This window comes from Lycium barbarum, chromosome 6 (assembly GCF_019175385.1).
Source record: "Lycium barbarum isolate Lr01 chromosome 6, ASM1917538v2, whole genome shotgun sequence".
NCBI lineage: Eukaryota > Viridiplantae > Streptophyta > Magnoliopsida > Solanales > Solanaceae > Lycium > Lycium barbarum.
The window spans coordinates 99,079,563-99,102,255 of NC_083342.1; the positions used below are offsets into that span (position 1 = coordinate 99,079,563).

At 39.5% G+C, this 22,693-nt stretch overlaps 1 protein-coding gene and 1 non-coding gene across 2 annotated transcripts; both read right to left on the minus strand.

Moving 5' to 3' along the window:
• LOC132599850 (probable aspartic proteinase GIP2) lies at positions 1-1,452 on the minus strand. The gene has a single exon (XM_060313031.1). The coding sequence runs from the start codon at positions 1,400-1,402 to the stop codon at positions 77-79; it is 1,326 nt and encodes a 441-aa protein (XP_060169014.1). The 5' UTR covers positions 1,403-1,452; the 3' UTR covers positions 1-76.
• Positions 1,453-11,311: 9,859 nt separating this feature from the next.
• On the minus strand, positions 11,312-11,418 carry LOC132600948 (small nucleolar RNA R71). Its single transcript, XR_009567403.1, has one exon. It is a non-coding gene; the product is annotated as a small nucleolar RNA R71 (small nucleolar RNA).
• Positions 11,419-22,693: the final 11,275 nt, after the last annotated feature.

The window sequence follows — 22,693 nt, forward strand, 5'->3', positions numbered from 1 at the left end:
TACTTTCAGAACTCTTAAAGTCTTAACTGATATTTATATCATGTAACATCAAATTTAGCTAAGGAGGTGACACCTCTCAAGCCTTGGATGTAAAATTGAATTTGTTGCTGCATTTGAGTAGGGATGATAGGTGCAAAGACTTAAATCCCACTCTTTTCTTCACAAGATCAAATTCCAACAGGTTCTCTTCAATTTGTAATCCTCCAAGAACAATAGATGTTCGAGGAAATTTACCACCATCCAAAAATCCTAGACACAAGTAGTCACTTCTATCAACAGGAGAAGCCATAAAATTGTCCACAGAAAGATCCCAAGTGGTATTATTTTGATCATCTTGCAAAACAAGACTGACTTGAGGAATTATTAAGCCAGTTAGAGTACCCAAATTCAACAAGTTAAAGCACAACTCAAATGGCCTAATAGGTTCTGCTATTGGAACTTTATCAATAGCTTTAAGAAACTCTTGCTTAAACGCCTTGTAAATCGATGTCTCCATTGTACCGTAAGGAACAACAGTGCTAATCTTTGTTCCTCCAACTCCATTAGTCTTGTTAATAGCTAGTAACTTACTATTAATTGGTACAATTTTTCCATTGACTAAGATTTTCTTCACTCCAATGAAATATTCAACCGATGGTTCACCTGGATAATAAGCCCCTGCAGTACTAACAGGATTTTTAAGCAGAGGAGTGTAAGTTAGTGCATCATTAGAGGCATAAACAGATCGTCCTTCACCAAACAAAATAACACCATTTGATTTAGTATTAGCACTCAAACAAATAGCGAATTTTCGAGGTAATCGAAAAGCTCTAGCTAATTGTGAAGGAAGCCCAGTGTAACCATTTCCAAGTCCAGCCATACCCTTAACTCCATAGGCTAATTCTTGTAACAAAAAATCTTCACAACAACTAAACATCACCCCACTAGCTGATGATAAAAGATGACCAATTTTGGAGTCATTATAATTAGTGGACCATAAAGCCATAATATCTTGAGCAAGTTCACCATCAGTGCTAGTGCTATTTATAGGGTTATATGGAATGTGTGAACATGTGTGATTGTTGCACCCTGGCCTAGGAGGAATAGGGCAACTAGATCCATAACACCCCTGTGAACCTGAGAGTTTGCATGGTGTTGAACCACAAGGAACATTTTTGTAAGATGAACTAATGTAGTCATTTTCACAATCCACCCATAGAAATCGTCCGCCGAGGTCAACAGTCACTTTGACAGGGACAAGAGGAGTTCTTTGGTAAATTTGAGTAAGATATTGTCCTGTAATTTCATCTTTGAACACTGGAAGAAGAAGAGGGTCATGCCTAAGAGACTTTTTCGCTATGGAGATTGAGGAAATAAAAAGAAGAAAAAATAAGAAGGTGCACAAAAGCTGAGGTATTTTCATGGTGGAAATTGTGATTCTTTCTCACAATGAAAGTATGTTATTTTTAAAAGGAGAATTCTTGAGTAACGCCTAAAAATGGGCACGAGAAAGTGAGGGGTGTCGACTTGGACGTATAACGATTTTCATGCAAAAGCAAACATTTTTCTTTGTTATTTTTCTTTATTCCTTTTCTCCAGTTTATCTTTTTCTTTTCGTTATTTCTAACCCTTTCAATTAGCTATCCTTTTCCACATGCATATACTAGCCAATTGTTGATTCCTTTGTTGTCTTTTTTTACTTTTTATGTAAGCCATCCATTCAGGGTCTCAGCTACGGATTGCCTGAGTGTTATGACTAAGAGAAGGACACAAAATCATACCTCTGTTGCACATGAGAGAAATCGAAAGAAAGCAAACCAAAAGAAGGGGGTTGCCCTTTAATCTTAAGATTACAAAAAATGTGGAATGACTAACTAAGGACTCTTTTTATCAAAGAAAGCAATAGTCACATCCAGAGCCAGCTTGAGCTGTACAAATAAAGAAATGAGCATAATTACATAAGTTAATTAGGCACCAGAAGTTAAGGAGACATTTTGGATTCTATCTTTTTTACTATAACATTTTGTTTAATTTGAAGATGTAATTCTGGTAGGTAGGAATATGTAGTTTAGGAGTTGAGTTGGGCCTCTGTTGTTCTTATAGTATTGTCTACTCGATTTATTTGCTCATCCTTTTCCTTCAAATCTTCAATGTTAATCCTACTTAAAGCCTGTTAGTTCGTTTGAACAACTGAAAGCAACTAATTAATTAGTATCAAGTGCTGATAAGTATTTTTTAGTGCTAAAGTTTGATTTTGAGCTTGTTTGGATGAGTTTTAAAAAAACAGCAAAAAAAAAAAAAAAAAAAAAAAATTGGGCTACCCAACTTATTTTTTTTTTCTTTTTTTGGCTTATAAGCTGTTTTCAGCTGGGCAATTAGCAGCAATGCCCTTATTACAGGGTGGTCTTTAAAGTTTGCCCTTCGCTAGGGACCGCTTGGTCACGGGTTCAAACCCCCACTCAGGCGAAAATTAAAAAAAAAAAAATCGAAAGGCTTAAGTTCAAGAAAAAGGTAGAGTTATGACTTTGCCTTAGGCAGAATTTGCATGGGGCAGAATTTGCAAATTCTGGCCCGTGTAAGTTCTGCCTTAAGGCAGAAATTCTGCTTTTTTTTTTTTTTTTTTACAACTTTTGCCTTGAGAAAAAAAAAATTCACTGAGCAGGGGTTCGAACCCGTGACCAAGGGATCCCTAGCGAAGGGCAAACCTTAAAGACCACCAATTTGAAGGGCAAAACTTAAAGACCACCCCAAATGAAGGGCAATCCACGCAAAAAAAAAAGGTTTTCAGCTTATAAGCTGCTTTTTTGAAGCCCATCCAAACAGGCCAACTTATTTTTTTTGGGCTTATTTTAAGCACAAAATGACTTATAAGCTGACCAGCCAAACACTCAAAAAAGCTGAATTTCAGCTTATAAGCTGTTTTCAGCAACTTATAAGCTAAGCCAAACAGGTTCTTTATAAATAAGTAATTAAGTTTTTAAATAGAAGTATTGAATATAATAATAAGCAGTTGATGTGTTTAGTCAAAAAACTTTTCGATGTGTTAAAAATTACTTAAATGCCTTTAAAGTTGTTTGCACTTAAACTCTTGAAGGGCTGATCATCATTGTAAGATTTCTAATCCCAAATTGACTCAAATACAAATTAACTTATGTCGCAACTTATATTTTCTAAGTTGATTAATTATACTCCCTCTGTTTCAGTTTATGTGAACCTATTTCCTTTTTAGTCCGTGCCAAAATAAATGACCTTTTTCCTAATTTGGAATCAAATTCACTTTATGAAATGATGTACAGTTACACAAATATTCAAGACTTATTTTGAACCACAAGTTTCAAAAGTCATCACTCTTTCTTAAATGTCATGCCCAGTCAAATAAATTCACATAAATTGAAACGGAGGGAGTATTAGATTAGATTTAATAAGTGTAATTTTTATGATAAATTTAGTAGGGGAGAAGACGTAAAAGAGAACGATGAATGATGGAAATAGAATGGAGAGGGAGTTGGGGATTTCTTTTTCAAAAGGATACTTCTAGGACCAAAAAATATTAGGAATTAAATAGTAAATTTTTTTTGGTTAAACTAATGTTCCCTCCATCCCAATATATATGAGGTGTTTGAGTGGGCATAAAGGTTAAGAAAGAAAAATAAAGACTTTTGAAATTGCGATCTCAAACCACCCGTATGAATTTTTGTGGGTATAAATCATCTCATTTAGGATAAAATGAAAAGTTTAAAATTAAATCGTTACAAAATATAGAAATGTTATTCTTTGTTGGAGAGTGACTTAAGAAAATAATATCATATAAGTTAGGACAAAAAGGATCAGAGTAGTATTTATAAATTGAAAAGTCATTAATTAGGGATAAATAACTTATTAATTTTTGTTGATGTCATTTTATATATACTTAACTTATAAGTACATTTGATATTTACCAATTACTAGATACATATTTTTTTTTTATTAAACTGATGAAAATAGCTTATACTCATATCCAAGCACCTCTGCGAAATACCCTTCATTCAGAGCTATTTAATCCTCTCGTAGTAGAACTCAAAAAAAAAAAAAATCAGTTAAAGATATTGTGATATTTGCACTAGTCTTCTTCATCAAACTGTTCAACCTGCATCACCTCATCGAAAATATGCCTTGATCACTTGAGATATCTATAAAGGAAAAGTCAGTTTGACGAATAAAAGGACTATTTACACAATTCTTTTAGAGAGGGGGGAGGGTGGGAGGGGTCTCGACAGTTTTTCTAATTGAAAATTTAATTTATTTTTTTTTAAAAAAATGTCTAAGAAATGTATATATCCACACCCACTTTAACAAATTTTTCAACGCACAAATTACAAAAATTTAATGCATATGTGACATGATGCTTCGTACGTCAAGCTAGTAGGGGCTCTTATTTATGAAAATAAAAAAGGCAACTTACATAAATAACTACCTTTTAGGAGCAATTAACCATCCGTAATTATCTTTTTCATATTTACAGCTCCTAGCTACCATTAGACATTTTCATTGTATTTGAGTGAATTTGAATACACTGTTCAGTTGTATCCAAACCTTATCTGATGTCACATATACCCTAAACTAGTCCAAATACTCTAAATAATTTCAGTAAGTATCAAAGAACATACCTTTAAGAAGTTTTTCAAAGTCTCTTTTTTCGATTTTCAAGAATCTAAGGCTTTGAAGGATGAACTAGCATTAATTTGATATTAGATTGATGTATAATGATGGGAATTGATTAAGAACTTAACTTAGGTGTTTTGGGAAAACCTTAGGGTTGTTTTCTCTCAAAAAGTCATCCAAAACGAAGTGGGGAAGGGGTTTGGCGAGTTAGAAGCTTATATATTTTGTAACCAGAAAAACGGGGACTCAAACCACCCTTGCATCACAAGGCCAGTGCGAGATGGCTCGCCTGATCCACCCTTGCATCGCAAGTGTGGCACACAAGGCCAACAGTTGGTCTGAAACATGAAAAACTGCACCTCTCTTGCGACTCAAGGGTGCCGTGACTGCCTACAACATTCAGTATAACAGGCATAACTCCTAGCACGGAGATCCATTTGAGCTCCACCATGTATGGTTGGAAAGGTATTTCAATTATCTACGACTTTTATGTTTTGAGTTTTTTTTGGATTTTTAACGCAACTACCTGAAAACAGGGCATAATTGAGGACTACCTCAGACTTAGATGAATTTAAGAGCTCTTAAGAACTTCATTATTTGGTTTGACTTCAAAACGACAATCTTCCACCCGAATTCATCTCGAAAGTATTCATATCGTTAAAATGTTATCTTAATACCAATTTTACACATTTAGATCTAATCCAAATTTACGGAGTGTTACATTAGCCCCCTCTCAGGATCATTCGTCCCCGAATAAAAGTCAACGCCTAAGATTTTTCACTAAACCTCCAAATTCTTAAAATTTCTAGAGTCCTTTTGTATTGCAATCTATCTCATCATCAAATTATGTTAATATTTTAACAATAACCACTTGGTCCTCACAGGGACCTCACAGGGACCTCACAACTAATGCTAACAAGCCAAAACATGAAATAAAGAATTCACACCTTTAGTCTACACTTTCGCTAGAATTTGATGACCAAAAGGTTCGACACATACCTGGAATAGGGAATAAGTGAGGGAATCTCTTCTTCACGTCCTCCTCCGCTTCCCAAGTCACTTCTTCGAAATTGTGATTTCGCCACAGGACTTTAACCGAAGCTACATCTTTTGTTCTCAACCTTCTAACTTGTAGATCTAAGATTTGCACAGGTTCTTCTTTATAAGACAACCCTTCGTTTATTTCAATCTCTTCATGAGTCAAGACATAAGAGGGATCCGGTTTATATAACCTAAACATCAAAATATGAAACATAGGATGCACCATAGCCATCTCAGATGGTAACCTCAACTCGCAAGCCACCTTCCTAACTCTTCTCTCAATTTCATAAGGGCCAATAAAACGAGGACTAATCTTACCCTTCCTACCAAACCGCATTACTCCCTTCATCGGTGACACTTTCAAGTATACCTTGTATCCTACAGTAAACTCAAGCTCGTGACGCCTCATATCCATATAAGACTTCTGTCAACTTTGAGCTGTCTTGAGTCATTGCACAATGAGGTTCACCTTCTCGATTGCTTCGTGAACTGAATAGGGACCCAATGACTCTACTTCGGTGGGTTCAAACCACCAAATTGAAGATCTAAAACACCTCCCATATAGTGCTTCATACAGAGCCATATGAATACTCGCTTGGTAACTATTATTGTAAGCAAACTCCAAAAGAGGTAGATGTTCATCCAATTACCTCCAAAGTCAATTGCACAAGCTCATAACATGTCTTCCAGAGTTTGTATAGTTCTCTTAGCCTGCCCGTCCGTTTGAGGATGAAATTCAGTGCTCAAGTTCACTCGAGTTCCTAAACCTTCTTAGAATGATTTCCATATATAAGCAGTGAATTAAGTACCTCTGTCAGATATGTTAGATATCGGAATCCCATGTAATCTAACAATCTCCTCTAAATATAACATGGCGTAATGCGCCGTAGTATCCGTTGTCTTCACAGGAAAGAAATGAGCAAACTTGGTGAGTCTATCCACAACCCAAATAGAATCGAACTTGGCATTTGTGCAGGGTAAACCTACAACAAAGTACATATTATTCATCTCTCACTTCCATTGGGGAATCTCAATGTTTTGAGCCAAACCAACAGGCCTTTGGTGTTCGACCTTCACCTACTGACAGTTCAAACTCTTCGCGACAAATTTAGAGATATCTACCTTCATGCTCTTCCACTAATAGTGTTGTATCAAATCCTTATACATCTTGGTGGATCCCCGATGCACAAAATATTTAGAACTATACGCCTCTACTCTCAAATCTTATCGAAGACCATCAACATCAGGGAGACATAAACATCCTTGCAACTTTAGGACATCATCACCGGCACCTACGGTGAATGAGGTATACATACCCCTTCCCAGTCCATCTCGTAGCTTCACCAAAAGTCCATCTTCATATTGTTTGGACTTAATTCTCTATACAATATCAGATCGCGTTTGTGTAATTCCTACTAGCTATCAGCTTCATCGAGTCGAACTCCAAGGCTAGCAAGTCTTCAAATTTCCTTTCCTATCGGCATATCTTGAGCATGCAAATATGATAAAGTGCCTATAGACTTTGGGCTTAAAGTATCAGCAACAACATTCGCCTTACCAGGATAATACAAGATGTTCAATTCATAATCCTTCAACAACTCTAACTATCTTCTCTATCTAAGATTCAACTCTCGCTGGTTGAAGATGTATTGAAAGCTCTTGTGATCAGTGAAAACATTACAGTGCTCACCATACAAGTAGTGACGCCAAATCTTTAGAGCAAAGACTACAACAGCCAATTCTAAATCATGAGTTGGATAATTCTTCTCATGATTCTTCAACTGTCGTGAAGCATAGGCGATTACCTTACCATTTTGCATCAACACACAACCTAAACTAATTCTGGAAGCATCATAGTAAACTACATAGCCACCAGATTCTAAAGGTAGAGTCAAAACATGAGCCGAAGTCAATCTCACCTTAAGCTCGTGAAAGCTCTTTTCACATGCTTCAGACCATTGGAACTTAGCAGTCTTCTGAGTCAATTTCGTCAATGGCGGAGCTATCGATGAGAAACCTTCCATGAACTTCTAATAGTAACTTGCCAAACCTAAGAATCTACAAATATCCGTCACACTCATGGGTCTCGGCCAGTCCTTAACTGCCCAAATTTTTTGTGGATCTATCTTAATACCTTCGCTAGACACCACATAGCCCAAGAAAGCCACAGGGTTAAGCCAGAACTCAAACTTAATTTTTTTTGCATAAAGCTTGTTCTTCTCAAGCGTTGTTAAGGTTATTCTCAAGTGATCTGCATGTTCCTCACGACTCTTCGAATATACCAAAATATCATCAATGAAGACAATAATGAAACGATCAAAAAAAGGTTTGAACACACGATTCATTAGGTCCATAAATGTTGCAGGGGGATTCGTCAAACCAAAGGACATCACCAGAAATTCAAAGTGTCCGTAATGAGTACGAAAAGTTGTTTTTGGAATATCTTGCTCTTTTATCTTCAGCTAATGGTACCCAGACCTCAAATTAATCTAGGAGAAGAACTTAGCACCCTGAAGTTGGTTGAACAGGTCATCTATCCTAGGCAAAGGATACTTATTTTTAATGGTCACCTTATTAAGCTGACGATAATCAACACACATTCTAAGAGAACTATCCTTCTTTCTAACGAACAGGACCGAAGCACCACAAGGTGAGGTACTTGGTCGAATAAAATCTTTATCCAACAAGTCCTTCAATTGGTCTTTCAACTCCCGTAGCTATGTCGGAGCCATACGATACGGTGGAATTGAGATCAGTTGAGTATCAAGAATAACATAAATCCCAAAATCAATAACTCTATCCTGCAGAATGCTCGAAAGATCTTCTGGAAATACCTCGGGAAATTCACTTACTATAGGAACAGACTCAAATTCGGGTATAATGGCTTGAGTGTCATTGATGGCTACTAGATGATAAATACACCCTTTTGAGATCATTTTATGAGCCTTAACATAAGAAATAAACCTACCTCGAGGCTTAGAGATTTCATCTTTCCACACAATAGCTGGTTCATTAGGAAATTCAAAACGAACTAATTTATGCCAGCAATTCACATTTTCATAGCACTCAGACAACCAATTCATCCCCATAATCATATCAAAATCTACCATCTCTAGTTCAAACAAGTCATCTATAGTCTCACGACCTTTAATTACAACAGCACAATTTTTTTTAACTCTAGAAGTAATAACAGGAACACCAGCAGGGGTAGCCATAGAGAAGGTGTCACGACTCATTTTATCCTAGGTCATGCGAGCACCTACCATTCCCACCTCGGTAGGCGAACCCTTAACTCAATGTTCATAATTAATAAATAAAATAAAACAGCAGAAGAAGTAAATGACGTAAGTCTCACAATATAATATAGATAAGTGCGGAGGTAAATGAATCCACCCTAGTATCTGGTATGGTCATACAAGAGCATTTAAATCCTAATACTAAGGTTTGAATAATAATACTTAAATGTCTCAAATCATGTCTTGAAAGAAAAGTAAGACATAAGCAATAAAAGAGTCTTTGAGGTCAGCGAACACCATGCTTACCCTGGAAAACACAAGTAGAAGCTGAGGAGTCGATCAGCCATAAGTCAAAGAAGTAGATCTGGCCTGATACTCTGCATTCATAAAAGAATGCAGCAAGTGTAGGTCAGTACAAACAACAGTATTGGTAGGCATTGATGTGCCGCAGATTTGTGGCACATTCGACGCCTTTGTGTTATGAATTTTGGTTGTTTTCAAGTAAGTCTCCTTCTCGTTAATATGTTTTTTTTTTAGGAAAACAATGGCCCAAAAGCAAAAAGCAAAGAACGAAAGAAAAATTGGCCAGAAATGAAGAATCGACGGTCCATCGATCAACCGACGGACCGTCCTTTGAAGCGTTGATAAAATTGATTTTCCAGTGGTGAAAAATTTGAAGACGACAAAGGACGGAGGCATCGACGAAGCGTCGAACTTCTCGACGGTTCGTCATTTGTGTCTTCAAACAGGATCTCTCAACAAAAGGAGAAAAAGACGGAATACTCGACGGAGCGTCGAACTGATCGACGGCACTGTCGAATCGAACACAGTGCTGAAGGTACAAAGGACGGAATACTTGACGGATCGTCAAACGATCGACGGTCCGTCGATCTTGCTATCGGGGGCGCTTTTGTCAGTTTTCTGCTGTGCGTTTTTTGAGCCTATTTAAAGAACATTTTAGGTTTTTCTATCCATCCAGATTTTATTGTACTCACTTAAAATGTCCCATTGGTGGGTGAGCATTGAATACTCCCCTGTTGGAGCTTAGTGAAGACAACAAGATTCCATTTTCCATCATCTTTATTACATTTGTAAGCTTTATGTCTCATTTATTGCTTACTACTTTTGAGACCATAATGTGTGAGTAGTCTCTTTAATCAAAGTTGTGGACCCAAATGATGGGTGTTATGTAATGGGTATCTAACATTGTATATATATATATATATATATATATATATATATATATATATATATATATATATATAATGGGCTGTGATGTCTTTTATTTTTTCTCGTATTCATTATTCTATAAGTGGTTGCAAACACTTGTTCATGCACAAACCCTAGTTTATTTGGAAAGATGAACTAGGGTGTGATTTGAAATAATATAACAAGGACTCGGGAACTCGCTTAGGAATAAGACGAGTTCTAATTTCATTTTTAATCAACCTTATTTATAATTTTTCTGCATTTGGGAAAATCATGAAAAGAAATACTTTCTAACTATTGAAAAATATTAGAAAGTGTATTAGAGATTAAGTGCATACATAACCGCGACCCATTAAAAATATATCATATTGACACCCATAGCATAACATCTAATCATTACAGGGACACAATTTTGGTTCTCCAAATCTAAACAAATTCCAAATAGTTCAAAATAGCAAATACAAACCAAATCTATTTTCAAAATATTCGGAATAGGATTAAAGCCTTTAAAGACTAGTATCGCATATGATTAGTACCCTTTTTTCTCCATATTCCCTGTGGGATTCGACCCCAACCTCGTTTGGGTTACTATATTTGACAACGTCCGCTTTACGCCATTAATAGGTGTAATTTGAGCGTATCAAAATTTGGCGCCATTGCCGGGGAATACGGTTTAGAAATTACTGATTGTTGTGTACTCTTCTTTAAAACTTTTTCTATTCCATCACACCTCGTTTGCTGTTGTGGTGAACCAGGTGAACATGGCAGGAAGACCGAATCGGAATCAAGGAAACTAAGGTGGACTCCAAGTGAACCCACCTGCACCAGAAGAGGATGAGGAAGAAAATATATTTGCGAAATTCATCAATGAAGCTAATTATGCTTCTGTTGTGATTCCTCCTAGAACTGGAAATGCTACTTTCAAAATTGATAGTTCTATCTATCAGCTGCTGAAACTTGAAGGTTATTTCCGAAATTCTTCGGAGGATTGTCCACTTCGACATTTGAAGAACTTCTTGCATGTGTGTTCTCAACAATCCCAAGGTGTTGTTTCTGCAGATGCACTTCGATTACGGGTCTTTAAATATTCCTTGGCTGGCCAAGCAAGGGAATGGTATGAAAAACTCCCTAGCAATTCTATACATACCTGGAACGAGTTAGTCAATACATTTTTGAAGAAATGGTTCCCGCCAAGAAAAAAGGCCGAGCTTCGGGATAAGATCTTTGAGTTCAAACAACTTTCGGGGGAACAATTATATTCAGCATGGGAGCGTTTCAAGTATTATCTAGCTCAATCTCCAACTCATGGATTTCCAGATGCTATTCTCACGGAAAAATTCTACAGGGGCTTAGACACAATGAATCAGATTGCTGTCAATACTGCTGCAGGAGGATGCTTCATGGACAAGTCATTTATCGTTATCACCCGTTTGCTTGATAAGCTCACCACCTACAATCAAGCTTGGCACTCGAGTGATAGTGAAGTCCTGTCATATGGTTGTCCCTCTGCTGCCGTGGTGGCCAAACAAAATCATGAGCGAGATTATGATTTTGCTCAATTGCAAATCACCGTGGATTTGTTGTCAAAGAGGCTTACGGATAAAGAAGCTAAAAGTGTCAATGCTGTCGAAGAGATTCCACCTCATGCTCGTAGAATGTACCAAGTCTCGGAGGAAGCTTATCTAGAGGGGCAGCCACAACATGAGGATGCAAATTATATCGATCACTCTCAAGGGGATTATCCAAAGCAATGGAGACCCCAAACACAAAGCAATCAATATGGCCGAAATGAATATGGTGGTTCGGACAGGAGAGATTACAACAACAAAAATTATGGTAATCGGAATCCCATTGCCTATGTTCCACCAAAAGGCCGCACGTCTAACTCCTAGAATTGGCGAGAAGGTCCTTCCAATGATCAAGGGACTTCTCGAATGGAATCTATGCTTGAAAAGATACTGGACAACCAGCATAAGAGTGACAAGAAGATGGAGAATTTGACCGAAGTGGTAGACTCTCACACCGCTTCAATGCATAAACTGGAGTCATAAATGCGAGATCTTTCTCGTGAGCAACATCCACCGCAAAGAGGGGGCCTTACTGGCGACACAGTTCCGAACCCAAGGGGTAGTGGAGGCGATCACATTACCTCATGCAAAGCTATTTCTACTAGAAGCGGAAAGATCCTTGACGCGGTAAATCAGAAAGTGGTTGAACCTATCATTGTCGAGCTGCTTATTGATGAGGTTATTGAAAAAGAGGTTGAAGAAAAAATAGAGACACCAATTGAAGTGCCTATTATTGTTGAGAAAGAGAAGGAAGTACACCCTAGTGTTCAAAAGGGTGACGAGGAGCTAAGTATTGAAAAAGCTACCGGTGATAGCTTTCAAAAGAGCAAGGTCACGGGGGCAATGGACTCGGAAAAGAATGAAACAAAATTTTGGGTCAATGATGAAGAGGTAACCTTCCAAGCTAGCAAGGGGTTAAAATTTCCTAGTGCTTATGAGAGCATTTCGGTCATTGATTCATTTGATGTGATAGACGAAGCGGTGTAGCATAAGTTAGAAGAGGAGCACTTTAACGAGACACTTTCGGCTATTTTGGTGAACTTCGAGGCGGATAACATGAAGGGGTATATTGAAACAGTTAATTCTCTCATTGGCCGGGGTTCGTACTCTTATGAGCTGAAGAAATTATCTCTTGATCTTGATAAAAGAACCACTCAACCGGCTAAGCCTTCGATTATTGAGCCTCCAAAACTTGAGCTCAAGCTACTTCCCTCTCATTTGAAGTATGCTTTTCTTGGCCCAGATAATACTTTACCGGTTATTCTCTCATCTTTGTTAAGTGAAGAACAAACTCAAAAGGTGCTTGAAGTGTTGTGGGCTTATCGAAGATCTATTGGGTGGACTATTGCGGATATTAGGGGAATTCCCTCCGGTATTTGTAAATATCGAATCGAGCTTGAGGAGGATAGTTCATCAAGTGTAGAGCATCAAAGGAGGCTAAACCCTCTTATGCAAGAAGTGGTCAAGAAAGAGATAATCAAATAGTTGGATGCAGGTGTTGTATACCCAATTGAAAATAGTCCATGGGTTAGTTCGGTGCAATGTGTGCCAAAGAAGGGGGGCATCACTGTTGTCCCTAACTCCAAGAATGAGTTGATTCCTACAAGGACAGTCATCGGATGGAGAGTGTGTATGGACTACCGAAAGCTAAACCCTGCAACTTGTAAAGACCACTTCTCTATGCCTTTTATTGATCAAATGCTTGATCGGCTAGCTGGAAGAGCTTATTATTTCTTTTTGGATGGGTACTCGGGGTAAAACCAAATCAACATTGCATTAGAGGACCAGGAGAATACCACTTTCACTTGTCCTTATGGTACTTTTGCTTTCAGCGACATGCATTTCGGCTTGTGCAATGCCCCGTCTACTTTCCAATGGTGTATGATGTCTATCTTCTCAGATATGGTGAAAGATTTCTTGGAAGTCTTCATCGATGATTTTTCTGTTGTTGGTGACTCCTTTGACGAATGTCTTGCCAATCTCGGTAAGGTATTGAAGCGGTGTGAAGAAACCAACCTTGTACTTAATTGGGAGAAACGTCATTTCATGGTGACAGAAGGGATTGTCCTGGGCCATAAGATTTCCGAGAAGGGCATTGAGGTATATCGAGCAAAAGTTGATGTCATAACCAAGCTCCCTCCACCAATCTCTGTCAAAGGGGTTCGCAGTTTCTTGGGACATGTCGGTTTCTATCGGTGATTCATCAAAGATTTCGCCAAGATCTCCAACCCGATGTGTAAGCTTCTTGAAAAAGAAGCTAAGTTTGCATTTGATGAGAAGTTCCTTAAGGCATTTAATGAGTTGAAGGAAATGCTCACCTCTACTCCAATTATTGTATCTTCGGATTGGTCAATACCGATTGAGCTCATATGTGATGCAAGCGGATTTGCTATTGGTGCGGTGCTTGGGCAAAGGCACAACAAAATCATGCACCCAATTTATTATGCTAGCAAGACCCTCAATAGAGCTCAAATGAATTATACCGTCACCGAGTAAGAGTTTCTATCCATTGTCTACGCGTTTGAGAAGTTCCAAGCCTATCTACTTGGATCCAAAGTGGTTATTCATACGGATCATGCGGCGTTGAGATACTTGATGACAAATAAAGATGCAAAGCCAAGGTTGATTCGTTGGGTCTTGTTGTTGCAAGAGTTTGACTTTGAGGTCAAAAATCGAAAAGGTTGTGAAAACCAAGTTGCGGATCATCTATCTAGACTTGAGGAAGCTGGGAGACCGAGTGAAAATCTTGAGTTAAATGATGTTTTCCCCGATGGGAGGCTCTTGGCTGTATCTTGTGATGTTGCCCCTTGGTACGCAGATATCGCCAACTTCTTGGTGACAGGTCTTATCCCCGACGATATTAAGGCTTATCAAAAGAAGAAATTCCTGAGAGATAGTCGTCAATACTATTGGGATGAGCCCTATTTATTCCACACTTGTGCCGATAACATCATTCAGCGATGTGTGGCCGAATCTGAGGCCATGGAAATCTTGAAAGCTTGCCATGACTCTCCCGTGGGGGGTCATCATAGTGGGAACCGCACAACAGCTAAAATGCTTGAATGTGGCTATTATTAGCCCACCATTTATCATGATGAAAATTTGATGGTGAAATCTTGTGACCAATGTCAATGCCAAGGATCAAATGGGAGGAAGCACGAAATGCCAATGAATTTTGTCATGGAGGTTAAACTATTTGATATGTAGGGCATCGATTTTATGGGCCCCTTTGTAAGTTCTTGTGGTATGCGATACATCCTTGTCGCAGTTGACTATGTGTCCAAGTGGGTTGAAGCTGTAGCATTGCCCAACAATGATGGAAAGAGTGTCACCAAATTTCTCAAAAGAAACATATTCACAAGGTTTGGCACTCCACGGGCAATCATTATTGATGGTGGCACTCACTTTTGCAACAAGCAATTCGCTAATCTCTTAGAGAAATATGGAGTGCAGCACGGGTGATAACTCCTTACCACCCCCAAACTAGTGGGCAAGTCGAAGTCTCCAATCGGGAGATAAAGAGCATTTTGGCCAAGACGGTTAATGCAAACTGAACTGATTGGTCATCTAAGCTTGATGACGCTCTTTGGTCTTATAGAACAGCGTTCAAGACACCCATTGGTACCTCTCCTTATCGGTTGTTTTTCGGTAAAGCTTGTCATTTACCTGTTGAACTTGAACACAAGGCTTAGTGGGCATTAAAAAAATTGAACATAAATTGGGACGACGCAACCAAGCTGCGGTTGTTTCAAATGAATGAAATGGATGAGTTTCGGTATCATGTATATGAGAGTGCGAGTTTGTACAAAGAAAATATGAAACACTATCATGATGTCAAACTCCTGAAGCGAGATTTTCAACCGAGTGATTCGGCGTTGCTGTTCAATTCAAGGTTGAAGCTCTTTCCGGGCAAGTTGAAATCCAAGTGGTCCGGCCCTTTTACTTTGGTGAGTGTGTCACCCAATGGGTCAATGGAGTTAAAGTTTGACGATGGGACGTGTACCTTCAGAGTCAATGGCCATCGGGTAAAGCACTACCATTGGATGGTTGATGGTGACAAGATTGTCGATGCTCACCGGTTAAAACATGACACCGGACCTTAGCTTCCAAAGTGGTATCACGTCGTGCCGCGACGTTAGATTGTGCGCTTATTGGGAGGCAACCATGTGCATTTTTCGCAATATATTTTTCTTTCATTCCGTTGATTTTTGTTGTTGTGTTGTTTTAATGTTTGTTAATATGTTGCAGATCCTAAGTGTTGAACCCAAAAATTGCCAGGACAGCAGTTATACGACACATTCGACGGACCGTCGATCTGATCGACGAAACGTCGAATGCACCGTCGAGTGGATCATATGAAAGATTGGTCACTGGAAAAAATGGAAAATCGGCGATAGATTTGATGCTCCGTCGAACTGATCGACGGTCAGATCGACAGGCGTTCTTCTGCTTTTTTTCATATAAAAAAAGAAAAAAAAAAAAAAAAAGACACGGAGGGTCATGTTAAAAAGACGGAACGTCGACTGATTTGACGCTCCGTCAATTTAACACCCCCTCCGTCATTTTAACCCGACGGTTCAGGAACGTGGGTTTATAACCCACGTCTGTTACCCTGCCCCTAATTTCATATGTAACGTCTCTCTCTCTCTCTCTCTCTCTATCTCTATTTCTCTCTCTATTTCTCTCTCGCTACCACCTGTCCCTCTTTGCCTTAACTGCTACCCCAACCCTACCCATTCTCCCCTTCCTTCGCCAACCCCCTGCCCTACTACTTTGTCCCTCTTTGGGTGTGCTTTTTCGAGTATTTTTCCATTCTAGAATGTTGAAATCATCTTCATTTTACTTCAAGGTGTATGACTTAGTGGATTAGTGCTCCCTTGTGATTGTTTGTTTTTGCATTCTAGGGCTTATGTTGCTTATTTTTTATTGTTCTCCTTGTTTTTGCATCTTGTTATTTTCGCCTTGTATGCTTATATTTTTTTTGCTGGGGGTGGTTTGTTGATTTGTCTGTGGTTGTTGGGTGATTGATTTTTAGCCAAGTCGGAGGGAATTATGACAAACACACCTCATTCATAAGGTTGTTGTTGTTGTTTTGCCCACCAATTGTTCGATGAAATGCCAAAGTAGGGCATTGTGGGTCACAATGTCTTGGAGGGCATTACGATCTTTGAGTTGTTTTGCCCACCAAATGTTTTCCCTAGTCTAACCCAAGCCAACATGGGGTGAAGTCTGAGTAACCCCAAAATACGTGACGATTGGCACAACGGCCAAAGAATGTATAGGATCTGTAGTCTAGCATGCGAAAACATTCGACGCTCAGTTAGACGGCCTGTCGATTCAATCGGCGGACCATCCTATTCAATGTCGAATGATCCTTATCAAATGTTCATGGCAAAAAAAAAAAACAGCATCGACGGTGGATTCGACGACCCGTCGAATCGATCGACGGGGCGTCTTTCCCACCGTCATTTAGTTCAAATTTCCAGTGGCCAATTTGGTGCTGAAAAGAGATCGACGATGAGATCGATGGCCCGTCGGATTGATCGACGGGGCATCTTTGTCACCATTTTTTAATCGAAAATTCTCAGTGGCTCACCAGCAATCGACGATGCGATTGACGGCGCGTCGAACAGTTCGACGGGAACTTCGACGCTTCGTCGATCTGTTCGACGACACTTTAGCACATCGACAGACCACTGGCATCTTTAACAATGATCACATGTCTCGTACTTTTGACTGATTCTTTTATGTTTCTATGGTTATCTTAACAATAAAGTGTGTTCTTTTCTCAGGTATGCCTCCAAAGAATCCAGTCAAGCGGGGTGGTGGTCCCAGAAAAGGCCGAGGTCGGGGTCAAACAGCCCTTACTCTTAGGGATGAACCCTCTGACTCAGACTGTCAAGCGGTAGTCCAAACAACGAGATTGAGGGCACAGACCACCATGCCCCAAGTAGAATCACCCACTTTACTCTCCTCTCAGTCTTCAGAGGGGACTTCAGCCTCCACATCTGCTCATTCTAGTGATGCAACATTAGAACAACCAGCCGCTCCTGAGTGAAATTCAGATGAGGAGCCCGAGCGGCTGCGGCTGCAAAAGATGGAGATAGCGGTAATCCGTTTCCCCTATGACGGGTGCAGAAAATACTATGTAAAAGGGGCCACTACAGTCGACGGGGGTAATCCCAGGACGAATATTCAAGAAGAAAAATAGATTAGTATGAGTGGGTTAGAGAGCTACCCTCGGATTACCGATCTCATCCAGCACTATCATCTTGAGGCATTCACACAGCCTCCAGGGGATTATTGCCCAGCCATGGTTCGGGAATTCTATGCTACTTACATATTTATGCTCGAGCAGCGCCATAAGAACAAGAGAGCTCTGAAAGCCGCCCCTCCATTGGACACAGTGTATGTTCGGGGTGTCCATGTTGACATCTCAGCACGCACAATCAACAGGTTGTATTTTGGTGATGACTTCGTGGCACCAACCACAGTGGAATATGACGATAAATTTTAAAGAAGGGCTGAGCAATCTGTACGGGAATGGTTTGCGACAGTGATGTCTAGAGGGCCGGCGGACCAGGCCCCATGGGTGAAAAACTTGGGTGCCAAAATCCATAAGGCAGATATCAGATTGAAAGCTAAATTTTGGTGGAATTTCGTCATATATCGGGTTCCGCCCACGGGAGCAGATAACATAGTCATACCGGACAGAGCAGTGGTTGTTGCTGCTATGCTATCGAGGTACCTAATGAACTTGGGTGATTTGATCAGTAGGGCCATTCGGGAATGCGTACCACAGGAAGTGACAGCCTTGATATTCCCGTGCCTTATCACACAGTTGTGTAGGTTGGCCCAGGTGAGGCACATTGACACATTTGCAGCTACTTTCTCCGCAACAAAGGTGTGCGACATCACACGGAGTAGGGATGAGACCCTCCGTACATCTCAGGCCACCAGTACTTCATTGCTAGAGCTCATGGGTGAGCAGGCTGAGCATGTCACGGATTCTGTACCACAGGGCACAGTGGATATAGACACAGACGGATTGTCCACCACAGAGGCCTCCACACCATCTGTAGCTGATGCCTCCCCTTCTTCTGAGGCACCACCTCGGCCTGCTGTTCCTTCTGCATCCCCTATTCCTCCATCAGCCGCAGCATCAGATTCCGAGGATCTCTTTGTCCTCAACGGAGCCAACTTCAGAGAGTTTGCAATCAAAGCAGAGCGTGCTGATCAACAGGTGACTCGGATATTGCAGTAGTTGGGTAGGTTCGTCCGGAAAGAGATTGCACTAGAGTTGGAGCCTCTTCAGGAGGCTATGGAGAGGCATCATGCTAGAGTCAATGCCTGACTTGACAGTTTGGAGATGCGAATACTTACTATTGAGAAGAAGAGTGAGTCTGGTACTTCAGGATATTTGAAGACTGAGATTAACCAGCTCCGAGCTGAGATTGCGGCCCTTCGGACGAGAGAGCAGGTTATTGTGGATGACCCGACACCATCTACACCAATCACCAGCATTTCCGATTTAATCAGAGTAGTTGACTTGGTGACTGAGGATGAGCCACGAGAAAGTCGCAAGAGAAAGAGGTCTGTCACATTGGCTGATAATGATGAGGAGGAGGAGGATAATGAGGATGAAGACCTCGAGCTTCAGGAGGGTATTTGGCGGTCAGTCCTGGACATGAGGTTCACCGGCGCATCTTCCAACACTAGTTCTATCCCAGCGCCAGTCAAGCCGATCACGATTGCTCCTCAGGACCTGCAGCCACAGAGTCAGTCAGATCCACCGCTTCAGTCCACCGAGCCAGCAGCAGAGAGGGCCCCCATCCAGACTAATGCAGAGGAGGCACCTCAGCAGCAAAAGCAGGATTAGAGTATTTCAGGTCGGCACCACCACCATGGGGTGATGGTATGATTTTTGATGCATTGGGGACAATGCATCTTCTTTTTCCTGGGGGTGGGGTAACCTGATGTACTTTTCAGTATTTATATTTGTTTTATGGATTAAAGAAATTGTGACTTTCATGGTTGTTGCATTTTAAACTTTTGGCATGGATTTTGGATGAAAAAGGATATTTATGATGTGTTTTATGGATTGATTTGAAATTGACCCCTCCAAAGTTAGATTGTGTATCTCAGGTTGTAATGAATTGACATGTATGGTTCTTTTTGTGACATCATAGATATTAGAGTGTGTATGAATTGAGTGTTCAAATCCTTATGCCATTGTGAGTGTGAGAACTTCTTGTGTTCATTATTAGCATATGTGGATCCAGAACTTGCCTGATAGGTCATGGTATATTGCTTAGGATAGTCGGTTGTGAAGTGATCATAGTCTTTCCTTCTGAATAGTCACGTCAGCCTTAAAAAACTCAAAACCTGTTCTATATGAATATCACTAGTTCCCATGTTGAGCCTTTGACTTTTTCTCTTGATTAGCTGTAACAAACCTTTTCCCCATTTCATGACTTCGTTCCAACTTTGCACCCATTCACTCCTTGACACTAATAGAGAAAAGAGGCAAATCGCCTAAGCTGGGGGTGGTATATGTGTGAAGTAAAGGCCAAGAGCCTAAAGCTGGGGGTGTGTGAGTTGCATAATCAAGGACTAGATGTGATAGCGGATTAAATTTGAGAAAAGTTTATTAAAAAAAAGAATTTCATGTACATATGTGTATGTATATATATGTATGTATATATATATATATATATATATATATATATATATATAGTTTTATAGCAATAATAATATTGTCTCATAAAAAGATTGTAAATTCTAGTAAGAGTAGAATCATATCTTAGTCATGAGTTGAAGAATGAATAGATTGGGCATGAGAAGAAAGGTCAAATTCTATAGTGTTGAGGAAGATGAGTCACTAATTCCCAAATGAGTATCCTATCTATCCCCGAGCCTACATTACAACCCAAGAACAAGTCCTATAGTGATCACAACTGAACCATCCGAAAGTGTGAGGCATTGAAATTAAAGGCAAACGTATGGTATCTGCACTTGTAAATCATGAACTTCTTTGTGAGCGCGAGTGCCTTCTATTCTCATCCATCCGTCTCGCAATTCTTATTGAAAAATTGTGTGTGGGATATTCTCCAAGCTAAGTGAGGGCATAATAACGAATACTCGCATGCATAAATGCTTCTAATAATGTGGTGTCATCAATTGAAGCGTCAAGGTCAATTATAACAAGTTTGTTTTGAAAGAACCCTGTTTGGGAATGATGAAAGACGGAGTTGATTTGAAAAATGCACATGCCGGTAGCGATGAGCAAACACCATTGTAGTCACCTTTACTTTATTTTTAGCATAGTTGTAATTTTATTTTATGGTTGTTTTGTCTGACTTGCTTGAGGACAAGCAAAGATCCTAAGTTGGGGGTATTGATGTGCCGCGGATTTGTGGCACATTCGACGCCTTTTTACTATAAATTTTGGTTGTTTTCAAGTAAGTCTGGTTCTCGTTAATATGTTTTGTTGTGTTTTAGGAAAACAGTGGCCCAAAAGCAAAAAGTAAAGAACAAAAGAAAAATTGGCCAGAAATAAAGAATCGACGGTCCGTCGATTAGCCAATGAACCGTCCTTTGAAGCGTCGATCAGCCGACGAACCGTCCTTTGAAGCGTCGATAAGCTCGATTTTCCAGTGGTGACAAAGTTGAAGATGACAAAGGACGGAGGCATCGACGAAGCGTCGAACCGATCGACGGTTCGTTATTTGTGTCGTCAAACAGGATCTCTCAACAAAAGGAGAAAAGGACGGAATACTCGACGGAGCGTCGAACTGATCGACGGTACCATCGAATGGAACACAGTGCTGAAGGTAGAAAGGACGGAATACTCGACGGATCGTCGAACGATCGATGGTCCGTCAATCTTGCTATCGGGGGCACTTTTGTCAGTTTTCTGCTGTGCGTTTTTGGAGCCTATTTAAAGAACATTTTAGGTTTTTCTATCCATCCAGATTTTATCGTACCCACTTAAAAAGTCCCATTGGTGGGTGAGCATTGAATACTCCCCTTTTGGAGCTTAGTGAAGACAACAAGATTCCATTTTTCACCATCTTTATTACATTTGTAAGCTTTATGTCTCATCTATTGCTTATTACTTTTGAGACCATAATGTGTGAGTAGTCTCTTTAATCAAAGTTGTGGACCCAAATGATGGGTGTTATGTAATGGGTATCTAACATTGTATATATATATATATATATATATATATATATATATATATATATATATATATATATAATGGGTTGTGATGTGTTTTATTATTTCTCGTATTCATTATTCCATAAGTGGTTACAAACACTTGTTCATGCACAAACCCTAGTTTATTTGGAAAGATGAACTAGGGTGTGATTTGAAATAATATAACAAGGACTCGGGGTGCTAACCCTCATTTAATGAACTTGCTTAGGAATAAGATGAGTTCTACTTGGCATATTTAATCAACCTTATTTATAACTTTTCTGCATTTGGGAAAATCATGAAAAGAAATACTTTCTAACTATTGGAAAATATTAGAAAGTGTATTAGAGATTAAGTGCATACATAATCGCGACCCATTAGAAATATATCATATTGACACCCATAGCATAACATATAATCATTGCGGGGACACAACTTTGGTTCTCCAAATCCAAAAAAATTCCAAACAGTTCAAAATAGCAAATGCAAACCAAATCTATTTTCAAAATACTCGAAATAGGATTAAAGCCTTTAAAGACAAGTATCACATATGATTAGTACCCTTTTCTCTCCATATTCCCTGTGGGATTCGACCCCAACCTTGTTTGGGTTTCTATATTTGACAGCGTCCGTTTTACGACATTAATAGGTGTAATTTGAGCGTTTCAGGCATCATAGGCTGACTAAGCATAGTTAACACAATTCAGAAAATAACGCAGATAAACAAGTAGATCAATCACGCATGGAACAATATAATCATAACCGAGTATCCATCAACACCTATGTAAGTATCTAACCCAGTGTAATAAGTCTGTGTAT

Bases quoted from the DNA above. Each gene is read 5' to 3' on its own strand.
- LOC132599850 (XM_060313031.1), bottom strand. From the start codon at position 1,402: ATGAAAATACCTCAGCTTTTGTGCACCTTCTTATTTTTTCTTCTTTTT.